This window comes from Takifugu flavidus, chromosome 9 (genome assembly GCF_003711565.1).
Source record: "Takifugu flavidus isolate HTHZ2018 chromosome 9, ASM371156v2, whole genome shotgun sequence".
NCBI classification, from domain to species: domain Eukaryota; kingdom Metazoa; phylum Chordata; class Actinopteri; order Tetraodontiformes; family Tetraodontidae; genus Takifugu; species Takifugu flavidus.
In genome coordinates this window covers 9941845-9961613 of record NC_079528.1, presented here as the reverse complement: position 1 = coordinate 9961613, position 19769 = coordinate 9941845, and the positions used below count along the sequence as shown (strand labels likewise).

The following is a 19769-nucleotide window of genomic DNA, read 5'->3' as shown; positions in this document are numbered from 1 at the left end:
AAGCAGCGGGCGCTCTCCCTTCCGCCCCATCGGCCCTATGACTGTGCCATCGATCTCCTCCCCGGGGCCACGTTACCGTCGAGCCGACTCTACAACCCTCCCAGGGCGGAACGGGAGGCGATGGAGAATTATATTGGAGAGTCCCTAGCTTCTGGCCTGATCAGACCCTCCTCTTCTCCAGTTGGTGCTGGTTTTTTTCTTCGTACAGAAGAAGGATGGAACCCTGCGTCCCTGCATCGATTATCGGTCCCTGAACGAAATCACAATCAAAAATAAGTATCCACTGCCCCTCCTCGACGCGGCCTTCGCTCCTCTACACCGGGCCCAGGTTTTTTCTAAATTAGACCTTCGGAGCGCATACCATCTTGTGCGGATTCGAGAAGGGGATGAGTGGAAAACAGCCTTCAACACCCCTTTGGGCCATTTTGAGTATCTGGTGATGCCGTTTGGACTCACCAACGCCCCCGCTGTGTTTCAGGCCCTTATCAACGACGTGCTCCGGGACATGTTAAATAAGTTCATCTTCGTATACCTGGACGACATCCTGATCTTTTCCGAGTCTGAGGAGGAGCACGTCCAGCATGTCCGGCTCGTTCTCCAACGGCTCCTGGAGAACCGACTTTTTTGTTAAAGCGGAGAAATGCGACTTCCACACCACCTCCATCTCTTTCCTGGGCTTCGTGGTGGCGCGAGGACAGCTTTCGCCAGACCCAGCCAAGGTGAGGGCGGTAATGGAATGGCCAACTCCTTCCTCCCGTAGGCAGTTGCAGCAGTTCCTGGGCTTCGCTAATTTCTACCGTCGCTTCATCCGCGACTACAGCAAGGTGGCCGCCCCGCTCACCAGGCTCACTTCCACCCTACTTAGCTTCCGCTGGACTCCCGAGGCCGAAACGGCTTTCAACAGACTGAAGGTCCTGTTCTCGTCGTCACCTATTCTCACTCACCCCGACCCCAATCGGCAGTTCGTGGTTGAGGTGGACGCTTCAGATGTGGGAGTTGGGGCCGTCCTGTCCCAAAGGAGCGGGGAGGACCAGAAGCTCCATCCGTGTGCCTTTTTTAGTCACCGGCTTTCACCCGCAGAACGGAATTATGACGTGGGAAATAAGGAGCTCCTGGCCGTGGTCCTGGCGCTCCAGGAGTGGAGGCATTGGCTGGAGGGCGCCACCCAGCCATTTATCGTATGGACAGACCACAAGAACCTCACATACCTCCGGAACGCCAAGAGGCTTAACTCCCGGCAGGCTCGGTGGGCTCTATTCTTAGGGAGGTTTCGGTTCACTCTTACTTACCGTCCTGGATCGCGTAACCTGAAACCCGACGCCCTTTCCCGGCAGTTTGCCTCCGAGCCTGGGGAGATGGACCCGGACCCATATTACCCCTCTCCTGCATCCTGGGGGCTGCATCCTGGCAGGTGGAGGAGAGGGTCCGCGAAGCCCAGCAATCTGCCCCGGATCCTGGGGGATGTCCTCCAAACCGGTTGTTCGTCCCGGTGGCGGTGCGCTCAGAGGTGCTGCACTGGGCCCATTCGTCACGATTAACCTGTCATCCAGGAGTCAACCGCTCGTTACACTTCCTCCGGCAGCGTTTCTGGTGGCCCTCCATGGCCCAGGACACCAAGGACTACATTGCTGCCTGCCCGGTGTGTTCTAGGGGGAAGGCCTCCCATCGGCCACCGGCAGGACTCCTTCAGCCCCTGGAGATTCCTCGACGACCGTGGTCACATATAGCAGTGGACTTCATCACGGCCTCCCTCCTTCCCAGGGTCATGAGGTCGTTCTCACCGTGGTCGATCGTTTCTCTAAGTCGGCCCACTTTATTCCCCTACCCAAGCTCCCGTCGGCAGCAGAGACTGGAGAGCTCCTGGTCCAGCATGTGTTCCGCCTCCACGGATTACCTACTGACATAGTTTCGGATCGGGGGCCCACAGTTCTGCTCACAGGTTTGGAGGTCTTTTTGCTCGGCGCTGGGAGCCTCGGTCAGTCTTACGTCTGGGTACCACCCACAGGCCAACGGGCAGGCCGAGAGAACCAACCAGAGCCTGGAGGACGCCCTAAGGTGTGTGGCAGCCCAAGACCCATCCTCCTGAAGCACCTACCTGCCATGGTGGAGTACGCCCACAACTCCTTGGTTTCTGCCTCCACTGGTCTGTCTCCCTTCATGGCTTCCCTGGGCTACCAACCTCCATTGTTCGAGGGGCAGGGAGGAGGAGGAGGTTGCTGTACCGTCAGTGCAGGCCAACATTCGCCGTTGCAGGAGGGTGTGGAGACAGGTCCGTTCGACTCTGCTGCGGACTTCTCGTCGATCCCAACTGCAGGCCAATCGACATCGGACGCCAGCCCCCTCCTATCAACCAGGTCAGAAGGTCTGGTTGTCCACCAAGGACCTTCCACTCCAGGTCGAGTCTCGGAAGCTGGCTCCTCGCTTCGTGGGTCCCTTTGAGGTGGATCGGATGGTGAACCCCGCAGCCGTCCGCCTGAAGCTTCCCGCAGCGTTGAGGATACACCCCACCTTTCATGTTTCCAAGGTAAAGCCCGTTGCAGAGTCGGATCTGGTTCCCCCGTCTGATCCTCCACCTCCTCCCCGCATTGTGGACGGAGGCCCTGCCTATACGGTCCGGCGTATCCTGGACGTCCGCCGACGAGGCCGGGGCTTCCAGTTCCTAGTCGACTGGGAGGGGTATGGTCCGGAGGAGCGATCATGGGTTCCTCGCCGGTTCATTTTGGATACCAGCCTCCTCCGCGATTTCTACCATGCCCACCCGGAGAAGCCTGGAAGGACGCCAGGAGGCGCCCCTTGAGGGGGGGGTAATGTCAGGTTCCCAGTTTCTGGGAACTCTTTTGCAGGGTTTCTCCTGCGGGGGGCGTGGTGGAGCCATGCTTCAGCCACAGGTGGTGCCGGGGACTGGTGCACCTGCAGACTATCAGCAATCAAGCCACCTATTTATGGACTGTTCTCACGGGTGGCCAGCGTTGGCATGTCTTGTCTGTTTCGGAAGACCCTAGCTACACTCACTTGGACTATTGAAACACTTTTTTCCTTCGTGGATTACTTTTGAACCCGTTTCTCGGACTGTTCGTTTATCTATATCCTTCGTGGTCTGCTTTTGACTCCGCTCGGAATTTTTGTTGTAAGTTTTCATTGTTCTGTTTGGGTGAAGAACGGAGTCGTGGTCAACACGCATTTTGAGTTGCGCGATTTTGTGTGAACAGAAATAAAGCTTCACGGAAGACGATACGCCACTGTGTCCTGCCTGCTTTCGGGTCCTAACACAACCGCTCGTAACACTTTCTCCGTTTTTGTTCCATGATACACGCGATGTAATCAGCAATCCATCAAAAATGAAACGTTTCTTGCGCAGCTACAATCCAGAGAGTCCTCGTGTGAAAATATTCACTCAATTCGCTTTTAGAGGGATCGACAAAGGCAACAATGAGGACAGAAACCACTGAGCGAAGGTGGGAGTAAAAAGACCCTCAGGAGGTGGGACCATAGCACAGTGACGACAAACTCACATAAAATTCAGTTCCAACATTATACTGACACCATGTGATGAAGAGTCTCACTACAGAATATCTGATGCAACACATTGTACAGAAAATGTAGCCATTATATTATTAATCAAATAGTGCAATGAAAAAATAAAGTTAAATTTGTCTTAACAAGCACTGAAAATAGTTCAGACATTCAGCACTACGAACAGCGACCACGACCAGGGTGATAGTTTTTAATATATCCTGGAAAAGGTGATGGAATTAAATGAACAGAGACTATTAACTAAATTGTACAATTCTAGTTTGACACTCCTTTCAGCGCCACCATGTGTCTGAAAGATTTTCTTCTGTGCTGTCTCCTTTTCAATATAAGTTCTTAATTATCATGACTTCAATGGCCATCATACAGTTTGAGTGAAGTTTGGACGTATATTTGCTGTGGAGTGTTTTTGTGGATCTTTTTAGATAGAATTTGGACTGCTCAGTCTTCCAACACTTTTAAAATTTCGCACTTCAGGTCGTTAATATGTAATATGTCATGTAATGTTTCGTATTAAAGTATTGATGTGACAATCTTTGAAATATAGATCTTACCTCCTCATTGTTTCTCCTCCTGTCAGGGAGCACCAGCGTATTAGCGTGGCTGCCTGGTACTATAGTAGATCCTATACTCATCCTGGGTCCAACTAACATGTAGCGTTTGTCTCCTGATCTGTACTGGATGCTGTGGCACAGTGTCCCATCATAATTAGTCTCTGGCAGATATTTAGAAGTGTAGTCTGGAGATTTGGAGCACTGCATTGCAATCAGGACGATGATGCTGATGATGAAGAGAACTGACACGGAGCCCAAAGTGATCATCAGATAAAAAGTCACGTGACTGTCCTCATCGTCCTTTGCAGAACTCTGAAGGTCAGAAGCAGCAGAAGCCTCTTTGGGCTCCACCAGTTTGACCATGACAGTAGCTGTTGCTGACAGGAAACGTTGCCATTGTCTTTGACCAGTATGACCAGTTTATGGTCAGCCTCGTCTGTCTCTGTGAATGAGCGCAGTGTTCTGATCTGTCCTGTGTAGCGGTCCAAACCAAAGAGACTGTGGTCACTAACTTGCTGCAGTGAGAACACAACCAGCCGTTATATCCTATATCAGCATCATAGGCTCTGACTTTAGTCACCAAGTGTCCTGCGTTCACATTGCGGGGAATCTCCTCCACACCTTCAGCAGAACCGTTGGAGCTGACTGGATACAGGATGACTGGAGCGTTGTCGTTCTGATCCAGAATGAACACGTTCACTGTCACGTTGCTGCTCAGTGACGGACTTCCAGAATCTGAGGCAACAACTTGGAACTGGAACGTTTTCTGGGCTTCAAAGTCAAAACTCTTCAGGGCTAAAATATCTCCAGTCTCAGAGTTGATACTCAAAAATGAGGTCAGTTTGTTTTCTGGACTTCCATCTCTGAGAATATGATAGGAAACATGAGCGTTGTCGTTGTCATCACGATCAAAGGCTTTAACAGAAAACACTGATGTACCTGGTTGATTGGCTTCACTGATATAGAAAGTATAAGGACTCAGTGAAAACTCTGGCCTGTTGTCATTTACATCTGACACCACAACAGTGATTGTCTTCTCAGATGATAACGATGGTTGACCTGCATCTTTGGCAGTTATTGTTAGATCATATTTATCTCTTTGCTCTCTGTCCAGAGCTGATTTGGTGACTAAAGAGAACATTTTGTCCTTTAATGATGGTGTTAAGGCAAAAGGAGAATCATCACTTATGGTGCAAATGACCTTTCCATTTATTCCTGAATCTAAATCATTCACACTAATATGAGCAACAGTGGTTCCAGGTCGGGAATCTTCTGGAATGAAACTTGAAAAAGATGTAATTTCAATCTCAGGTACATTATCATTAACATCAACAACTTTTATCAAAACACTTTTCTCTGATGTAAGTGGAGCACTAGCTTTATCTGAAGCCTCCACTTCAATTTCATATCTTTCATTCTCCTCATAATCTATTGGACCCTTAACTGTAATCTCACCTGTTACTTCATTTATATCAAACAAATCTAGAACGTTCTGGTTCATAGAGTTGCTAAATGAATAAACAACTTCTCCGTTTGGACCATCATCTGCATCAGTTGCATTCACTTGTATGACTGTTGTGCCTATTGGAGTATTTTCATGGAGCATCACAGAATAAACATCCTTAGAGAAAACAGGGGCATTATCATTAATGTCCAACACATTTATTAGAATATTCATCTCACCGGATTTCGGAGGTTTACCTCCATCAAAAGCCGTCAACACTAATGAATGACTTCCTGCAGTTTCCCTGTCCAAGGATTTTTGGACCACTAATATCGGGATTTTACCATCTTTTCCTCTGTCTTTAACCTCCAAACGGAAGTGATCGTTCTGACTGAGTTTATAGTGCTGAACAGAGAAACGACCGCTGTCTGCGTCTTGTGCGCCTTTCAGCTGAAATCGCGCACCGGGTAGCACGCTTTCTGATATCTCTAATATTTTATTATCCTCTGGAAAGATGGGAGAATGGTCATTGATGTCCAGCACTTCGACTTCAACGTAATGTATTTCCAGCGGATTTTCCAGCACCGTTTTCAGATTCACTAAACAAGAGCTGCTCTGCGCGCACACCTCTTCTCTGTCGATCTTCCGGCTCACATACAGAACACCGTCATTCTGGTTCACTTGGAATAGGACGTCCGCACTACTGGAAACAATGCGACATTTTCTCTCCTTCAAGGTGATCTTATCTAGTCCCAGGTCTTTTGCCACATTCCCCACCGCTGTTCCTTCGTTGACTTCCTCAGAGATGGAATACCTGATTTGCGCCGAAGCCGCGCTCAACAAGACAACCACAATAAGACAGCCGAGCGAATATCCCCGCGCCATCCACGGCTTTCTCCGTTTTTGTTCCATGATACACGCGATGTAATCAGTAATCCATCAAAAATGAAACGTTTCTTGCGCAGCTACAATCCAGAGGGTCCTCGTGTGAAAATATTCACTCAATTCGCTTTTAGAGGGATCGACAAAGGCAACAATGAGGACAGAAACCACTGAGCGAAGGTGGGAGTAAAAAGACCCTCAGGAGGTGGGACCATAGCACAGTGACGACAAACTCACATAATATTCAGTTCCAACATTATACTGACACCATGTGATGAAGAGTCTCACTACAGAATATCTGATGCAACAACACATTGTACAGAAAATGTAGCCATTATATTATTAATCAAGTAGTTCAATGAAAAATAAAGTTAAATTTGTCTTAACAAGCACTGAAAATAGTTCAGACATTCAGCACTACGAACAGCGACCACGACCAGGGTGATAGTTTTTAATATATCCTGGAAAAGGTGATGGAATTAAATGAACAGAGACTATTAACTAAATTGTACAATTCTAGTTTGACACTCCTTTCAGCGCCACCATGTGTCTGAAAGATTTTCTTCTGTGCTGTCTCCTTTTCAATATAAGTTCTTAATTATCATGACTTCAATGGCCATCATACAGTTTGAGTGAAGTTTGGACGTATATTTGCTGTGGAGTGTTTTTGAGGATCTTTTTAGATAGAATTTGGACTGCTCAGTCTTCCAACACTTTTAAAATTTCGCACTTCAGGTCGTTAATATGTAATATGTCATGTAATGTTTCGTATTAAAGTATTGATGTGACAATCTTTGAAATATAGATCTTACCTCCTCATTGTTTCTCCTCCTGTCAGGGAGCACCAGCGTATTAGCATGGCTGCCTGGTACTATAGTAGATCCTATACTCATCCTGGGTCCAACTAACATGTAGCGTTTGTCTCCTGATCTGTACTGGATGCTGTGGCACAGTGTCCCATCATAATTAGTCTCTGGCAGATATTTAGAAGTGTAGTCTGGAGATTTGGAGCACTGCATTGCAATCAGGACGATGATGCTGATGATGAAGAGAACTGACACGGAGCCCAAAGTGATGATCAGATAAAAAGTCATGTGACTGTCCTCATCGTCCTTTGCAGAACTTTGAAGGTCAGAAGCAGCAAAAGCCTCTTTGGGCTCCACCAGTTTGACCATGACAGTAGCTGTTGCTGACAGGGAAACGTTGCCATTGTCTTTGACCAGTATGACCAGTTTATGCTCAGCCTCGTCTGTCTCTGTGAATGAGCGCAGTGTTCTGATCTGTCCTGTGTAGCGGTCCAAACCAAAGAGACTGTGGTCACTAACTTGCTGCAGTGAGAACAACAACCAGCCGTTATATCCTATATCAGCATCATAGGCTCTGACTTTAGTCACCAAGTGTCCTGCGTTCACATTGCGGGGAATCTCCTCCACACCTTCAGCAGAACCGTTGGAGCTGACTGGATACAGGATGACTGGAGCGTTGTCGTTCTGATCCAGAATGAACACGTTCACTGTCACGTTGCTGCTCAGTGACGGACTTCCAGAATCTGAGGCAACCACTTGGAACTGGAATGTTTTTAGGGTCTCAAAGTCAAAACTTTTCAGTGCAAAAATATCTCCAGTCTCAGAATTGATATTTAAAAATGAGGCAAAATTGGCGTCTAACGTTCTTTCTCTTCTTATGTGATATGTGATCATGGCATTATTATTTTCATCACAATCAGAAGCTTTTACCGAGAAGACTGAAGCACCTGGGCTGTTATTTTCAGTGACGTAAAAGCCATAGGAGCTTGATAAAAACTTTGGACTATTATCATTTACATCTGACACTATAAGACTTATTGTTTTCTCAGTCAAGAACGTCGGCTCACCTGTGTCTTTTGCAACAATTGTCAGATCATACTTGGAAACAATTTCCCTGTCTAGTTGTGATCTGGTTACGACAGCATACATGTTGTTCTGTAAAGACGGAGATAAATTAAATGGAGAATCTTCTTTTAGCGAACAAATTACCTTGCCATTTATTCCTGAGTCCAAGTCACTGACACTAATGAGGGCCACTGTTGTCCCCAACTTTGAGTCCTCTTTGATAGAGCTGGAAAACGATGTTACTTCTATTTCAGGTGCATTATCATTGATGTCAATGACAGATATCATGACACTTTTGTCTGTGGTTAGAGGGGCCTGAGCTTTATCAGATGCCTGAATGTCAAGTTCAAAACTCCTACTCTCCTCAAAATCTATCTTACCAATTACTCTGATTTCACCGGTATTTGTGTCAATGTCAAAAACGTTCATTAATTTTGAATCCATTTCTTTTCCAAACATATATATTATTTCCCCATTTGCACCCTCGTCCAAATCTGTTGCATTGATTTGAATCACAACAGTGCCAATGGGAACGTTTTCTTTGATTGTTGAAGAATATAATTCTTTGGCGAATACAGGTGAATTGTCATTGACATCAAGCACGTCTATAATTATGTCTATAGCACCTGATTTCGCAGGCTTGCCTCCATCCAGGGCTGTTAATTGCAGTTTGTGGCTAGAAGCTGTTTCCCTGTCCAGCTGCTTCTGCAAAACTAGGAACGGCACCTTGCGGTCCTCCCCTCTGTCTCTCACGTCTAATCGGAAATATTCGTTATGACTGAGTTTATACTGCTGAACAGACAGCTGTCCCACATCCGGGTCGCGCCCTGCCTGCAGTTGAAATCGAGCGCCAGGTAAAGCGGACTCGGAAATCTCGAGTTTTTTCTCTTTCTCTGGAAACACGGGCGAATGGTCATTAATATCGAGGATTTCTACAGCCACGTAGTGAATCTCCAGCGGATTTTCAAGCACGGTTTTCAGATTGATCAGACACGGGCTAATGCGGTCGCAAACCTCCTCCCTGTCTATTCTTTTATTCACGTACAATATGCCATCATTCTGATTCACCTGGAACAGCGGCTCAGTCGCGCCTGTTACAATTCGATAGCTCCTTTCTTTGAGTGAACTCTGGTCCAGTCCCAAATCCTTGGCTATATTTCCAACGATCGTTTTATCTTGCACCTCCTCTGATATAGAATATCTGATCTGTGCAGACGCTCCGATCAGCAGAATATCCAGAACGGCCGTGAAGGCAACCCAGCACCGCCACAGCTTCGGCGCTCCGCGTCTTCTTTGTTCCATGACTAGAACGCGAGATAAATCCATAAAAAATATCGTCGACAAATAAAACGAGATTTAATCCGTCAACATCCTTAATTGCGTCCAAGAACGGTTGTCAAAAAGCCCCAGCGAATCGCATTCGTTGCTGAAGAATGCTGCCCGGGGTGCAGTTCCAAACGAAATAAAGGGCTCGGACAGGGAAGGCTTGTGACGTTCGCGAACACATCTGCAAAACTCCTGAGCTGCACTGACGCCAAGCGTTGAAATTGTTAAATACAGACAATATAGAAGGATAGCCAGTTAAAGTATAATGCTGTTTCATCAAAACCGAAGGTGGGATATCCATAGTAACATTTAACCACGACGAAAGGGAAATTTCAATTTCTGAAAAGTTTTGGAGTCACTGGGAGCAAAAATCCACGACTCCAATAATGTTCAGATGTCAGTCACTTCAGTTGATTTTAGACAATCTGTATTTGAAATTTTATTTATATTCTCACTTTTTAAAGAAATTTTCCATGGTCTGTTTTTCTTATCTGTGTATGTGTATCTGAAATCTTGATAGTGCACTGAGCTGATTTTCTGTCTCTTATTTGACTTTGCCTGTTAAGAATCAGAGTTGGACCTGCTGTGTCATGGCTCGCTACTTGAAATGTAATTAATGGCAGACTTTTTTTCACACTTATTCTGTTCATTGCCCACAGCACAGCAAGGTATTTAACCATTTACCATGTGGTACACAACATAACACTCCATCGTGTTATTATTTCCAAGTCTTAAACCAAAGTGACTTATCTTGCTCGAATAGGAAAATCTTGATTGTCAATCAAATATAGAGCAGCTTACATTCAGCACAAAATAGGACAAAACATGAAAGGAAATGTAAGGAGACAAATAATAATTTTGTGTCAATCAAACGATTAATGTGCTTCCTGGAACTGTGACCACATCATAACGTTTTGATTCGTGGAAAGTGGGGACTTAACATAAAAAGCAGGCAATAACTTTGGATAACTGTCTGTAAAAAACAAGAATAAAAATAAATGTATTATCCTCATGTTCTTACCTCCTCATTGTTTCTCCTCCTGTCAGGGAGCACCAGCGTATTAGCGTGGCTGCCTGGTACTATAGTAGATCCTATACTCATCCTGGGTCCAACTAACATGTAGCGTTTGTCTCCTGATCTGTACTGGATGCTGTGGCACAGTGTTCCATCATAATTAGTCTCTGGCAGATATTTAGAAGTGTAGTCTGGGGATTTGGAGCACTGCATTGCAATCAGGACGATGATGCTGATGATGAAGAGAACTGAAACGGAGCCCAAAGTGATCATCAGATAAAAAGTCACGTGACTGTCCTCATCGTCCTTCGCAGAACTTTGAAGGTCAGAAGCAGCAAAAGCCTCTTTGGGCTCCACCAGTTTGACCATCACAGTAGCTGTTGCTGACAGGGAAACGTTGCCATTGTCTTTGACCAGTATGACCAGTTTATGCTCAGCCTCGTCTGTCTCTGTGAATGAGCGCAGTGTTCTGATCTGTCCTGTGTAGCGGTCCAAACCAAAGAGACTGTGGTCACTAACTTGCTGCAGTGAGAACAACAACCAGCCGTTATATCCTATATCAGCATCATAGGCTCTGACTTTAGTCACCAAGTGTCCTGCGTTCACATTGCGGGGAATCTCCTCCACACCTTCAGCAGAACCGTTGGAGCTGACTGGATACAGGATGACTGGAGCGTTGTCGTTCTGATCCAGAATGAACACGTTCACTGTCACGTTGCTGCTCAGTGACGGACTTCCAGAATCTGAGGCAACAACTTGGAACTGGAACGTTTTCAGAGTTTCAAAGTCAAAACTTTTGAGAGCTGAAATTTGTCCGTTCTCTGAATTGATATTTATAAAGGACGCTACCTCATGTTCACTCCCACCTCTCACAATATTAAAAGAAATTGCTGCATTTTCATTGGCATCCTTGTCAGTGGCAGTGACAGAGAATATCGGCTTTCCAGCAATGTTGTTCTCTGATAAATAAAAACGAAATGGATTTTGGATAAAATGTGGGCAATTATCGTTTACATCTGATATATGAATGTTTAAAGTTTGTGTCGTAGATAAGGGGGGTTCTCCACAGTCAATAGCGTGTATAATTATTTCATAATCAGAAATCATCTCTCTGTCTAAAAACTCTGTAGTTACAATTGAATATATGTTCTCCTTATACGAAGGTTTTAATGCAAATGGAACACCCGCGTTGATGCGTAAAATAATTTTTCCGTTGACACCAGAGTCTTTATCACTCACACTGATCAGAGAAATAACAGTTCCAGGCTTTGAATCTTCAGGGACAGTGTTTGACAGTGATGTCACTTCTATTTCTGGAGGATTGTCATTAACATCTTTAATCTTTACAATAACTCTGCACCCTCCAGTTAAAGGAGGTGTCCCTTTGTCCGACGCCTCAATATCAAGTTTATAAATACTATTTTCCTCAAAATCCAAGACTCCCTTCAGAATGATACGTCCACTGACACCATCCAATTCAAATATATCATAAATTTTACGCATTAGGGCTTTACTTAGACTGTACGTTATCTCTCCATTAGACCCTTCGTCTGGATCTATCGCTTTCACTGTTGTTATTGTAGTACCAGCAGGGACATTCTCATTGATTTCAATTTGATACGTATCCTTAATAAACACGGGACGATTATCATTATTATCAAGAACAATGACAGAAATGTTCAGCGTTCCTGATCTCGGAGGTTTGCCTCCATCAACCGCTGTAACAAGTAGCGAGTGTTGTTTACTTTTCTCTCGGTCTAAATATTTCTTCAGCACTAAAAATGGTGTTTTGTCTTCCTCGCTTTGGCTTGTTTCTAAATCAAAGTGATCATTTGATGATAGTGTGTAAGTGCGGATTGCGTTCACCCCAGAATCTGGATCCCGGGCCGCCTGCAATTGAAACCGCGTCCCCGGAGAGGTCTGCTCTGCTATCTGAAATCGCTGCTCCTTTTCGGAAAAACTGGGCGAGTGATCATTGACATCGGTGATTTCGACAACAATATGATGCATCTCCAGTGGATTTTCTACAACAATTTTCAGCTCCATCAGGCATGCGCCACTTCCCTGACATGTCTCCTCCCTGTCGATCTTCCTGCGAATCTGTAAAGCACCATTGTCCGGATTTACTTCAAAGAAACCGTCTTTAGATCCTGATACAACACGGAAACGCCGATCAGCCAGAGAGGATTTTTCGAGACCAAGATCCTTTGCAACGTTGCCAACAACGGTGCCTTCTTTCATCTCCTCCGGAACCGAATAACGCAAATCAGCCCAAGCTCGCTTCCCACACAGCAGCAGAAAAAGGACGTGAAAAATCATCCACCGGTCACTTGATCGAAATCGGTTTTTGCTCCCCATATTTATCCAACTGCGTAAACACACCAAGGTGTTTATCAGCGGTTAAAATGTGTGTATGCACAAAACATCCGGTCACATCCGTCTGCTTTCAGGATCAGTCGAGTTTCTGATCTGTGAGGTTGGAAACAAAAGCTTTTTCTGGTGGGGGGACGATAGAGACTCGATATTACAGTGACACCCAGAGGAGAACTTTGTGAACGGCCGGAAATGGGTAATAATAATAATAATAATAATAATAATAATAATAATAATAATAATAATAATAATAATAAAATAATAATAATAATAATAATAATAATAATAATAATAATAATAATAATAATAATAATAATAATAATAATAATAATTCATTTTCAGTCACTCTGGGTAGGGTTGGAAACTGATTTCTTTCCATTGACACCAAAAAATTGTTTTACTGGAATGCAACAGTTAATGCTACTAAACATATAAAATGAACGTTTGCTGAAAAAGATTGCTGATCCAAGTCAGCTACTTGTAATTTCAGATTAATGTTGCGACCAATTTGCCACAGAAGATTTCACAAACATATCACATAATCATTTAAAATCAGTGATTGAAAACAAAACAGATGTCAAGCTATCTATAGGACACGATCAAACCGCATATTACTGAGCGAAATAGATTCTAATAAAGAAACAGACAAAGCAAAAATTTCACGAAAAATACCATTTTGAAAGATACTTGGAAGGGGAGTCTGACCACAGTGTGTGTGTTTTTTTTTCTATTATAATTCTCGCCCTATTCAAACACATGTATAAATTTATTCTTCCTTGATGAAAGAATTACATATTGGGGCAATTCTTATAGTATCCCAAACTCCGTGACATACAATGAGCTATATAAAATTAATTTTAAATTCTTACCTCCTCATTGTTTCTCCTCCTGTCAGGGAGCACCAGCGTATTAGCGTGGCTGCCTGGTACTATAGTAGATCCTATACTCATCCTGGGTCCAACTAACATGTAGCGTTTGTCTCCTGATCTGTACTGGATGCTGTGGCACAGTGTCCCATCATAATTAGTCTCTGGCAGATATTTAGAAGTGTAGTCTGGAGATTTGGAGCACTGCATTGCAATCAGGACGATGATGCTGATGATGAAGAGAACTGACACGGAGCCCAAAGTGATCATCAGATAAAAAGTCACGTGACTGTCCTCATCGTCCTTTGCAGAACTCTGAAGGTCAGAAGCAGCAAAAGCCTCTTTGGGCTCCACCAGTTTGACCATCACAGTAGCTGTTGCTGACAGGGAAACGTTGCCATTGTCTTTGACCAGTATGACCAGTTTATGCTCAGCCTCGTCTGTCTCTGTGAATGAGCGCAGTGTTCTGATCTGTCCTGTGTAGCGGTCCAAACCAAAGAGACTGTGGTCACTAACTTGCTGCAGGGAGAACAACAACCAGCCGTTATATCCTATATCAGCATCATAGGCTCTGACTTTAGTCACCAAGTGTCCTGCGTTCACATTGCGGGGAATCTCCTCCACACCTTCAGCAGAACCGTTGGAGCTGACTGGATACAGGATGACTGGAGCGTTGTCGTTCTGATCCAGAATGAACACGTTCACTGTCACGTTGCTGCTCAGTGACGGACTTCCAGAATCTGAGGCAACCACTTGGAACTTGAACGTTTTCAGAGTTTCAAAGTCAAAACTTTTGAGAGCTGAAATTTGTCCGTTCTCTGAGTTTACGTTCAAGAATGACGTCACATCGTTTAACCTTGCGATACTATAACTGATCACAGCGTTCTCACTCACGTCATTGTCTGTTGCACTAACAGAAAATATTGAAGCTCCAGCAACATTATTTTCCACCAGATAAAACTGTAAAGGATTCTGGATAAATCTGGGACTGTTGTCATTTATATCCGATACCTGAACCTGTATACTTCTAACAGTAGACAAAGGCGGCTCACCACAGTCAACAGCCTGTATTATTATTTCATAGTGTGACGTCATTTCCCGATCCAAAAATGCCTTTGTGACGATAGAGTAAGTGTTCTCCTTATAGGAAGGTTTCAGCTCAAAAGGTACGTCTGAAGTGATGCGGGAAATAATTTTTCCATTGACACCAGAGTCTTTATCACTCACACTGATCAGAGAAATAACAGTTCCAGGCTTTGAATCTTCAGGGACAGTGTTTGACAGTGATGTCACTTCTATTTCTGGAGGATTGTCATTAACATCTTTTACCTTTACAATAACTCTGCAACGACTCCTAAATGGAGGTGTCCCTTTGTCCGACGCCTCAATATCTAATTTATATGTTTCTGATTCTTCATAATCCAACATTCCTTTCAGTTTAATCTGTCCAGTCAAACTATCTAATTCGAACAAATTGTAGATTTTTTGATGTATGGCCTCGCTCAGACTGTACTCTATTTCTCCATTAGCTCCTTCATCTGGATCTATTGCACTCACTTTAGTAACAGTTGTGCCAACAGGAACATTTTCATATATTTCAACTTGATATGTATCCTTAGTAAATTGGGGACGATTATCATTAATATCAAGAACAATAATGGAAACATTTAATGTTCCAGATCTTTGAGGTTTACCTCCATCAACCGCTGTCACAACTAACGAGTGTTTCTGTTTTTCCTCTCTATCTAATTGTTTCTTTAGCAACAAAAGTGGGATTTTATCTTCATCGGTTTGACTCGTCTCGATGTCAAAATGATCATTTGCTGATAGTATATATGTACGGATGGAATTCACTCCGGAGTCCGGATCGCGGGCAACACGCAGCTGAAATCGAGTTCCCGGGGATGTGTGTTCTGCCATTTCAAACCTTTGTTCAGTTTCAGGAAAACTAGGTGAGTGATCATTAATATCGGTGATTTCTACAACAACATAATGTATTTCCAGAGGGTTTTCAACAAGAATCTTAAGCTCAATCAAACACGCACTTCTGCCCGGACACGTCTCCTCTCTGTCGATTTTCTTACGGACCTTTAACGCACCAGTGTCCGCGTCCACGTCGAAAAAAGCCTCCTTAGATCCAGAAACAACGCGCAATCCCCGATCAGCCAGCGATGTTCTATCCATTCCAAGATCTTTAGCGACATTTCCAACAGCGGTTCCTTCTCTCGTCTCCTCTGGAATTGAATACCGCAGTTCAGCCACAGCCTTCCCGAAAATCAGCAGGACGGAAAAAGGAAAAAGGAAAAAGCAGGAACGGGCTCCAAAGCGACGTGTTTTATTTCCCATCGTGATTCCCAAACGCATCCACACACGAGCCTGTGTCAGCAACAATCGGATTGTGTAATTCCGACCTTTTCAATATCGCATATAGGAAATAGAGGACCCGGACTCACCGAGGCTCAGAATGAAATCGAGTGCATCCTCAGCTGTGAGCTACCGAACAAAGCCTTCAGTGAGGAGGGTCTGGTTCCCGTTTATGGCACTTTTGATGTAACAGTGACACCAAGAGGGGGAGAATCCACGTGGTTCACAGTTGCCAAGAACACAATTATATTAAAAAGATGCCCGTTATCATACTCGTAAAAACAACCCGTCATTTCAGTGTTGTCAGGCTATAACGGGCAGTTCTACGTGTATTATTAATTATTTACCTCTGTTTTCAGAATTGTAGACACTGCAGTACAAGATAGTGAGAAGTAAAAAATAATTGTTGACTGACCAGACGAGAGATTTTCTCTGATTGGATTCCAAGAATTTCAGCACCATGGAAAGCAAATGAATCTCAGTTTACCCTTTTAAAAAATCTATATTCATCTATTATAAAGAGAAAACAGCACCAAAAGTAACAAATAAAAGAAAAACTGGATAACTGTAATCAATGTTAAGACCTGTGTACTGAGTGTTATGATTCAAAAGAGTTTGACTTAAAAATATTTCCCAGCATTTGCCAAACATGATATAAATGAATCAAGTATGGAGCTGTGAGAAACTAGGAATTGATAATACTGCATTCAATAGTTATTTGAGAATAATACATTTTATAATGACATTTTCTTTTGTTTTTTATGTGTTTTTCCTGTCAGGAAAATCTGTAGGTAAGCAGCACAAAGAGGGACTGACGTTTCCTTTTATAGCTTGAGAACTGGCTGAAATTAAGACCCAACAATCACCTCTCTTATTCCATCACAAATAACATTCATCAACATGGTACACATCTGAGCAATCAGCAAAACATTTAACTACAAATCTCTTACCTCCTCATTGTTTCTCCTCCTGTCAGGGAGCACCAGCGTGTTAGCGTGGCTGCCTGGTACTATAGTAGATCCTATACTCATCCTGGGTCCAACTAACATGTAGCGTTTGTCTCCTGATCTGTACTGGATGCTGTGGCACAGTGTCCCATCATAATTAGTCTCTGGCAGATATTTAGAAGTGTAGTCTGGAGATTTGGAGCACTGCATTGCAATCAGGACGATGATGCTGATGATGAAGAGAACTGACACGGAGCCCAAAGTGATGATCAGATAAAAAGTCACGTGACTGTCCTCATCGTCCTTTGCAGAACTTTGAAGGTCAGAAGCAGCAAAAGCCTCTTTGGGCTCCACCAGTTTGACCATGACAGTAGCTGTTGCTGACAGGGAAACGTTGCCATTGTCTTTGACCAGTATGACCAGTTTATGCTCAGCCTCGTCTGTCTCTGTGAATGAGCGCAGTGTTCTGATCTGTCCTGTGTAGCGGTCCAAACCAAAGAGACTGTGGTCACTAACTTGCTGCAGTGAGAACAACAACCAGCCGTTATATCCTATATCAGCATCATAGGCTCTGACTTTAGTCACCAAGTGTCCTGCGTTCACATTGCGGGGAATCTCCTCCACACCTTCAGCAGAACCGTTGGAGCTGACTGGATACAGGATGACTGGAGCGTTGTCGTTCTGATCCAGAATGAACACGTTCACTGTCACGTTGCTGCTCAGTGACGGACTTCCAGAATCTGAGGCAACAACTTGGAACTGGAACGTTTTCAGTGTCTCAAAGTCAAAACTTTTCAAAGCTAAAATATCTCCATTATCTTGATTGATGTTTAGAAAGGTGGTTGCTTTAATGTCAGTGCTTGAATCTCTCGCAATTTGATAGGAAATCACCGCATTATCTCCCTCGTCACCATCTTGGGCATTTACAGAAAAAAGTGACACTCCTGGCTCATTATTCTCACAGACATAAAAGTTGTACTGACCTTGGAAAAACTGTGGACTGTTGTCATTGACATCAGAGACTACAACTCTGACTGTCTTGTCAGTTGTTAGGGCTGGTTCACCCCTGTCTTTTGCTGTGATTGTGACGTCATATATCGATTGGTTTTCCCTGTCCAGGTGTGACTTTGTAACAATGGCGTGCATGTTTTCCTGCACTGACGGCATTAATGTGAAGGGAACATCGCCGGCAACAAAGCTGATAACATTTCCGTTTATCCCAGAGTCTAAATCAGTAATGCTTATAAGTGCTACTGTAGTTCCAGGTCTGGAGTCCTCTGAAATTTTGTTAGACAGCGATGTCACCTCAATTATAGGTGAATTGTCATTAACATCTTTGATTTTTACAGTTATACTTTTATCTGTTCTGAGTGGCACGGAACCACTGTCAGATGCCTGGATATCTATCTCATAACTATCGTCCACTTCATAATCTAATTTTCCTTTTACAATTATTTCTCCTGTGGCGGCGTTAACATCAAAAAGCTCACGAACTTTGCTGTTCACGTTGCCAAAAGAATAGCTAACGTCTCCATTTAAACCGTCGTCCATGTCTGTGGCGTTGACTCGTATTATTGTCGTTCCGGGCGGCACATTTTCATTTATTTCTGTGGAATACGCATCCTTTGTAAACACGGGCGCGTTATCATTCACATCTAAGACGTCAATCATTATCTCCATGGTCCCTGATTTGGGTGGCTTGCCTCCATCCAGGGCCGTCAGCAGCAGCCTGTGGTTGCTGACGGCCTCTCTGTCTAATGGGCGTTGCAGCAGTAAAATCGGCACTTTCCCGTCTTTACCGCGGTCTTTGACTTCAAGGCGAAAATGGTTGTTTTGACTTAATTTATATTGCTGAACGGAATTTAATCCACTATCAGGATCCAGTGCTGCTTGTAGCTGGAATTTGGTTCCCGATAAGGTGGACTCTGATATTTCCAGCCTTTTACTGTTCTCCGGGAAGGATGGCGAGTGGTCGTTCACGTCTAACACTTCGACTGCAACATAATGGATTTCAAGTGGGTTCTCGAGCACCGTTTTAAGGTTTATCACGCAAGCTCCGGACCGCTGGCATATTTGTTCTCGGTCAATGTTACGGTTTATATATAAAACGCCGTCGTTTTCATTTACCTTGAAAAGGGGGTCGTTGACGCTGGAAACAATGCGGAATCCCCTTAATTTCAAAACATTTGAATCTATTCCAAGATCTTTTGCTATATTTCCAACAGCGGTGCCTTCCTTGATCTCCTCTGTTACAGAATATTTGATCTGGCCGGTCGTTTTTGGAAGAATCAAACACAAAACCATCATGAAAACAATCCATTTCCATCCGCGTCGCCAGGAGTCCTGTCCACTCCGTTCCATTGTCCAATACCAATGCCAAAAAATCCACGATTTATCAACTAATATACAATAGGTTTACGATTTTTTATGAGCTGATGCAAAAAGACAAGCCTTACGAGGGATGACTTGGAAAACAGATGGTTAAAATAAAATTACATCCAGGAGACGCTCGTCTGCATGGTAAATGGTTCAGAGGCAGCCGTTCAGGCTGGTTAAGAGTAAACCAGTAACCCGTATTTCTGGACGTTTAGTGCCA

The 19769-nt window shown here is 44.2% G+C and overlaps 3 protein-coding genes and 1 pseudogene across 4 annotated transcripts in view; all 4 read right to left on the bottom strand.

The window, feature by feature from the left end:
* The window catches only part of LOC130531714 (protocadherin alpha-8-like), a 42252-nt gene extending 29127 nt beyond the window's left edge, over positions 1-13125 (bottom strand). Inside the window, exon 1 of the mRNA XM_057043823.1 lies at positions 9351-13125. Within this exon, the coding sequence (XP_056899803.1) occupies positions 10618-12981 (2364 nt within the window). The 5' untranslated portion in view covers positions 12982-13125 and the 3' untranslated portion in view covers positions 9351-10617. The remainder of the gene's footprint in view (positions 1-9350) is intronic.
* LOC130531667 (protocadherin alpha-C2-like) overlaps positions 1-19745 on the bottom strand; it is a 119081-nt gene extending 99336 nt beyond the window's left edge. Inside the window, exon 1 of one of the 2 annotated variants that reach the window (XM_057043787.1) lies at positions 17177-19745. In XM_057043787.1, the coding sequence (XP_056899767.1) occupies positions 17177-19534 (2358 nt within the window). In that variant the 5' untranslated portion in view covers positions 19535-19745. The remainder of the gene's footprint in view (positions 1-17176) is intronic. The other variant, XM_057043785.1, reaches the window with a different exon arrangement.
* On the bottom strand, positions 3990-7117 carry LOC130531689 (protocadherin alpha-3-like; annotated as a pseudogene).
* Positions 13839-16523, bottom strand: LOC130531710 (protocadherin alpha-3-like). The gene has a single exon (XM_057043820.1). It carries the CDS (start codon positions 16224-16226, stop codon positions 13854-13856), a length of 2373 nt encoding a protein of 790 aa, XP_056899800.1. The 5' UTR covers positions 16227-16523; the 3' UTR covers positions 13839-13853.
* Positions 19746-19769: the final 24 nt, after the last annotated feature.

Bases quoted from the DNA above. Each gene is read 5' to 3' on its own strand.
- LOC130531710 (XM_057043820.1), bottom strand. From the start codon at position 16,226: ATGCGTTTGGGAATCACGATGGGAAATAAAACACGTCGCTTTGGAGCC.